Source organism: Opisthorchis viverrini (genome assembly GCF_000715545.1).
Source record: "Opisthorchis viverrini unplaced genomic scaffold opera_v5_475, whole genome shotgun sequence".
Classification (NCBI taxonomy): Eukaryota; Metazoa; Platyhelminthes; class Trematoda; order Opisthorchiida; family Opisthorchiidae; genus Opisthorchis; species Opisthorchis viverrini.
In genome coordinates, this window is record NW_008752139.1 from 37955 (window position 1) to 43954 (window position 6000).

At 47.4% G+C, this 6000-nt stretch overlaps 1 protein-coding gene across 1 annotated transcript in view; it reads right to left on the bottom strand.

The window, feature by feature from the left end:
- The window catches only part of T265_11319 (hypothetical protein), a gene marked incomplete at both ends in the record, with an annotated part of 47480 nt that overhangs the window by 36616 nt on the left and 4864 nt on the right, over positions 1-6000 (bottom strand). The window contains 2 exons of the mRNA XM_009177944.1: positions 4355-4680; positions 4843-4896. Coding sequence (XP_009176208.1) covers positions 4355-4680; positions 4843-4896 — 380 coding nt within the window. The remainder of the gene's footprint in view (positions 1-4354; positions 4681-4842; positions 4897-6000) is intronic.

The following is a 6000-nucleotide window of genomic DNA, read 5'->3' on the forward strand; positions in this document are numbered from 1 at the left end:
CTGTGAGTTGGAAAGCACTCGCTTTGGCAAACGATGGTTCGCAACACGCAACACATGTCCCAACCAACGCAGCTTCTGGTGCTGGACACATTCTTCAGTGGAAGTACCCACTGCCCAACCGAAAACTCGCTTTCTAGCTGCCTCATTACGAATATGCCGACACCAACCCACACGAGCTATGGTTCTGGGACAATGATTGTCGAACACCTGAAGACGTCCCAGTTCCGCTGCCGCAACAGGCCAAGTCTCACAGCCATACAACAAAACAGCCCGCACTGTAGCTTGATACACACGTCCCTTGAGATTCAGGGATCCACCGCTCTGACACCATAGGTGTCTCAAATAAGCAAACGCGACCCGAGCTCTGCAGACTCGTGCATTCTCCTCATCCGTCAGTCGGAACTAATACAACTTCCAAGATACGTGAAACGCTTCACAACTTCAAGTGCTTCCCCCTGGATTGTAAGTGGCGTGTTCAGTGACTGCACGTCCACGAGCATGACCTTACACTTTGTAGGTGCAAAAAGCATACCAAAGGACGGGATGACTTTGATCAGTTCATCCAAAAACACATGCGCCTTCTCCTCCTCTTCGAACGTGAGAACTATGTCATCTGCATATGCCAGATCCCCCTGTCTATGCTTGGGCAACCTGGCAGTATCCCAGCCCTCGTACTTCCTTCGAGTGGCATGGCAGCTAGGCACCGAAAGGGTGCTACAGCTGAACGTTAAAAAAAATCGACCAGGTTTTCGTCACAGGCCATTTTAACACCGGGATTTTGGAGACCTTCCAGCGTTCGTTTTATGATTCCACCTATCACAAAGTGAAACAGGAATGTGGAGTGGTCATCCCCGACGGACACCAATTTGTGTACGGAAGCTATTGGAGACCTCGCTGTATTCTCTCACACATCCGGAAGTCCGGGAATACAAAGAGCTTATTATGTTCACGAGCTCGGTGGCGCTTAGGAGAACATACGCAACCATAAACCTTCGAGATCGTAGGCGGTTCCACGTTCACCGTTCAGGGTTCTACGTCACCTGTGGAATACAGATGGGTGTAAGCTGGTGACCATGACGATTGTTGTTCGAAGTATTCGGCCGAACATCATCATCATCATCGTCGACAGCATGACATCAATGTTCAACACCGATGCTTCACTGCCAAACGGTTGAGGCGTTCTTGTTTATTCGAGATAGTCACTCCCTTCCGATCATTGAAAGTTTCACTCACAGGTGGTTTCCTGGGCCCCGTCGCACGGATCAACTGAAACAATCTTCGGGTATTACCGGCTTTCTGGGCCTCTTCCATATCCTCGGCTTTACGTGTCCACCACAATTCACGGTCGGCTAGCACGCTCACCTTCACTTGACGTCTGATAATTCATCGCATCAAGTTGTGTTCCGTGCCGGCTGGGATATTTCTCCAAAACTTAAGCAGTGCCACCCCTCGGTCTGATATCCAGTGCTTCGGTGCGCCTGGTTGGGTCGTGCCACAGGCAAAATTCTCAGCACTATGCAAAGAGGTGGCAATCTCGTCCCAGTATGAGTTCACATCGGATGGTGGAACACATGGAAGACTCCAAAAAATGATTCTGGTAAGTTCGTCAAACATCCGTATCTGCCAGACTTTCAGTTGTCAAGTGATTTGTCTGCACCGGAAAACGTAGGGAGAAGCGACTCCGGACGAGCGCACGGTCGGAATTCACAAATGTGTTCCAAAATGACCGGCAGTCAGTTATTGATCCACGCCATCGGTAACTGACGGCAATGTGGTCGATTTGAGTTTGTAGCCGGCCTGCCGTTGGAGGGCACCATGTGGCCAGAAGAGTTCGACTATTTCGGAAGTTAGTACTGTATCAGAACAACCTGCGATCAGCACACAGCTGAAGCAATCGTTCACCCGTCCTTCTTAGTCTCAGAAATGCAATCTGTTGTGGCATACACAGATACGTGTGGGTGCACACCCACCTACCTGGGAAGATAAGTAATAAGTAACACCTTTATGGTGTATAGCTGCTATGTACCCGAGGGATCCAGAGCATTCAGATAATGTCAGGTTGCCCAAGCCTAGACAGAAGCAACCAAGATGAAGACGTTAGCTTCGAACCACAGACCCTCCGGTCAGTAAGTTCATATTTTATCCAGTGAGCCATTGTAAGCTCCTACCTAGGCAACTTCGACTGAAGGTGGAGGATCACGTACTATTGATAGTATGAACTAGATCAATCATATGGACCGAGGAAAACGCTGGCATAGATGAGTTTTTGTCCTCTGCGTTTAGCAACCAAATTACAAAGTCCATAGAACATAACACTATCCATCAAGCAGGATATTGTGCAAAATTGCGCTGTCGTTTTCCATTCTCATTGGTTAGAGTGAACGTGCCAAGGCTTCTATTCTGGAATCGATATATGTGAGTGGTGAGCTGGGCGTAGCAACAATATGGGGATTTTTAAACAATGCGCATCAGAACAATAAACACTACGTACCCATCGACTAGTTTCGATTGGGTGAGAGGTGAGTTTTAGGCTCAGCTAGATGGTTTGTTAAAGAGAGCACTAGCAGCTATCGATAATGATGCACCGGAAACTAGCGGTGTTGTACTGCGTGCAAACGTTAATGCACGGTTTGGCCCCAGATAAAATGCACTGCGGAGTCGACAGGGCCTCGCTGTAACCCGAAATGATGTGAACACCCGACTGCCGACTTCTCACTGACCAATTTCTTTTTCCTAACTACTTCGAGTTTCTAGCACCATAAACACCATACAGCAACTGGCCAGTCATCTTTGGCTCGTCGGAGATGAACATGGATTGACGCAGCCCTCAGAAGATTTTGTCCAGAATCGTCGTCCATACTGGGACACTTGTTTGGTCTCGATTACGCACCGGCGAAGGCCAAACTGCATATGCATCCGTGAAGAATGGGCACATGTAATTATAGGAATCGACGTCAGCAGGCGAACGTATTCCACCACCATGAAACCCTTCCATCGCGAAATGAGTAACGGTCTTTCAGCGAAAATGTCTGCGTCCATTGGTGAGCACGGGTTATCAATTAAACATGTCGACCGTCTTGTACTCATACAATGAACAATCTATAACTTCCGGAAAACGGTTCATGTCAATCATACTCGCGGTGTGACATTTTAGGCTGTAATACGCCAACTGTTTAAGTCTTAAGGAAGATCGCGAGGCACGGTGTAGCGAACAGGACGAAAAGGTGGAGCTACCATGGGAAACTAGTAACAGTCAACGGCTGGGAAAGGAACCGTAATCAGCGAATGGATTGATGTGTAGCGCGCTTTAAGCTGCCGTTCAACTGGTCACCTATGGTGTAGTCAATCGTTCAGGCTCTTGAGGCAACCCCTTGATCTTTCTAAACTTTTCCACCCAGTGACAAAACCCGGAGGGCAACGTTTTCATTTTAAAAAAACCCAATGGCTATGACTCTAGCTTTCCAGGCCAGGACGTGATACTATGTTTGCCCAAACGACCGGTATGTGCGAACGGCGATTCCAGAATGTGTTCTAACCTATTGGTTAAAATCACTCACTGTCCCGATTGCAGAACGAACATTCGAACCACTGCGGCATCAGTGTACCATTCCCATAGTGTCAAGGTACTACTCCTGCTCGTAAAAACGGCCGAAACCATATACCTGGAAGAGCGAGTTACTTCAGTCAATTCCATTAGAACGGTAAGATGTAGGTAGCACTTTGTTGGCATTTTGTTTACCTCCATCAGCCGTGGACGGAAGACCAGGAAACATTATTACCAGAGAAAACGACACCATCAATGACCAAACTAGTGGGCAGGACTAAACTCTGAGACCAGTTGAGAAATGGGGATGTCCGAAACTCCGCTAATGAGTTGGTATTTACGTACGGTAGGACAGCTAAAAATTTCAGTATGGGTCACGAAAAGACCTGGTGCTCTTGAGGAATACCGGAGAACGGCTCAATAGTTCAAAGCAAGATAGCAAGTTAAAGAGGACTCCAAGAATACTGATAGCTACAACTAGTAAGGTGTGGTGCTATGCTAAAGCGTTGAGGAAGTGACAACTCGACAATGAACAAATGCGTGCTGTCAGCATTCACTGTGATGCCTTCATGCCCGGGCCGATTGAGGGCTGGTGACCGGCCAGCGCACTTGCCGAAAGATCTTATGCCGGCGAGTCTACAGAGGCCTAGAAGACTAGCACGTACCATCACAATGTGCACCGCTAAAACGGTTGGTGAACCGCCATCTGTGCACAGCAGGCGTCCAGAGGCTGCATCACCCTTGTAAGGAAAATCCATAATCCCATATATAAATTCGGGACTGTGGACCAAATGTGATCGGATTACTCACCAAAGTAGCGCAAGTACTCGGTTGACCAAAGATGGATCTGCGAGCAGAGCATCGGCGACTTTTGAAACAGTTTCTTCAGAACCTTTCTCTGTCTTCCGTCTTAATAAGAGCAAAATAAGATTCAGAGCGTCGATGCGTGTGCCCTCTATCCAAATCAGATTGATGAGCAAACGAAGGAAAGCGGGGGTGCGTGATCCACACTGGTTTTCAATAGAACCAGGTGGGTTCCATTGAAAAAGTGCGTCCAGTTTACACGAATCAAGGTATCCTGAGAGCATCGCCAAGGCATCACGACACAACGAGATCGACTGCCGCGCGCCGGACGTCTAGAAAGAAAATGATTGACAAATTGTACTCACCTGTGCTTCAATTTCGGCCAACTGGCTCAAAATTGTTTCCAATGCGAAAGAAAATAAATGCAAGAGGTTATCGTGAAGTGTGGAAATGATGTCTCTCCGTCTAGGTTGAGGTATATCTTGAAATTGCACCGCGTCCTCGTACAGACGTAAGAATGTGTTTAGTGTTAGCTTGGCTTGGGATGGCTAAAAAAATAACACAGACCTCGGTAACCTACCCCTCTGCGTCCTAGATCGAAGAACTCATCCATCATGTTCGGCCATTGCTGAGGCCATTCGCACTTAATGAGGTAGACGAAGATATGCGACAGAGCCAATAAAATGACCTTTCTTTCAGCTTCTGATTTTATCACACTTGGTATCTATCCACAATCAAATAAAAAACATAACCTACATTAGCTGACAGCTCGAATAAGCTCTCTTTGATTGTACTCTTAAGTTCGACGCTTATTTGTTGCCAAGAGTGTCTAGTAGGTAAAGAATTAAAGACGAGCAACAAACTTTATTTTGTGTTCAAGACATTGCAATCCAAAAAGGATAACAGACGGATGTTGGTTCACGCCGCATAAGATGGAGAGGTCTCCCAGCTGGAATGCGTTCGTTTTGTATTCTTCGACGACCTATGGAAGCAGTTTTCGCAATATAACAATGGGGCCTGACCTTGTAGCATTTTGCTCGGTCAGTATTGTTAACATCAGGATCCAGCGTGGTCAAAACTGCCTTGACAATGGCATTCGAGTCCATTTCGAAGCCACGCGCGCGGTGCGACCTAGAAAGTGTAAAAGGCGCCAAGGCCATCCAGACGATAGTTCACGGATTCACGGATAATACACAGGATCGAGGCTTTTGCCCAAGTCTCACGGGTCGGTTTTGTTCTTGTCGGTCAGTGGCTGTCGTTCACCTGAAAGGCACAAGTGAAAAAAGGGTGTAGCACTGCTCAGCGCGGGGCAGTATACTCGCCAGCGCGAGGATTCGCATAAATAAATGTCTAATAGTGCTTTAAATTGGGTTCGAGATGGAGCGTGTACAACCGTCGGAGGAAGGTCATTCCACGTAGCTACTACCCGAAATGAAAAAAAAGTTTTGTCTAATGAATGTGTGTGCCCTGAGCTTGAAGATTTTCTTACCATGTCCTCGCTGGGTGTTTGCAGGGTCAAGGGTAAAAAACCTGTGTTGCCAAGCTTTGTTCAAACAGGGCGCAAGTAAGAATTAGGTCCCCTCGGAGGCGAAGGTACTCCAGGGGAAAGAGATCAAGCATCACGAGACGCGTTTCGTAGTCCACGGATTTGA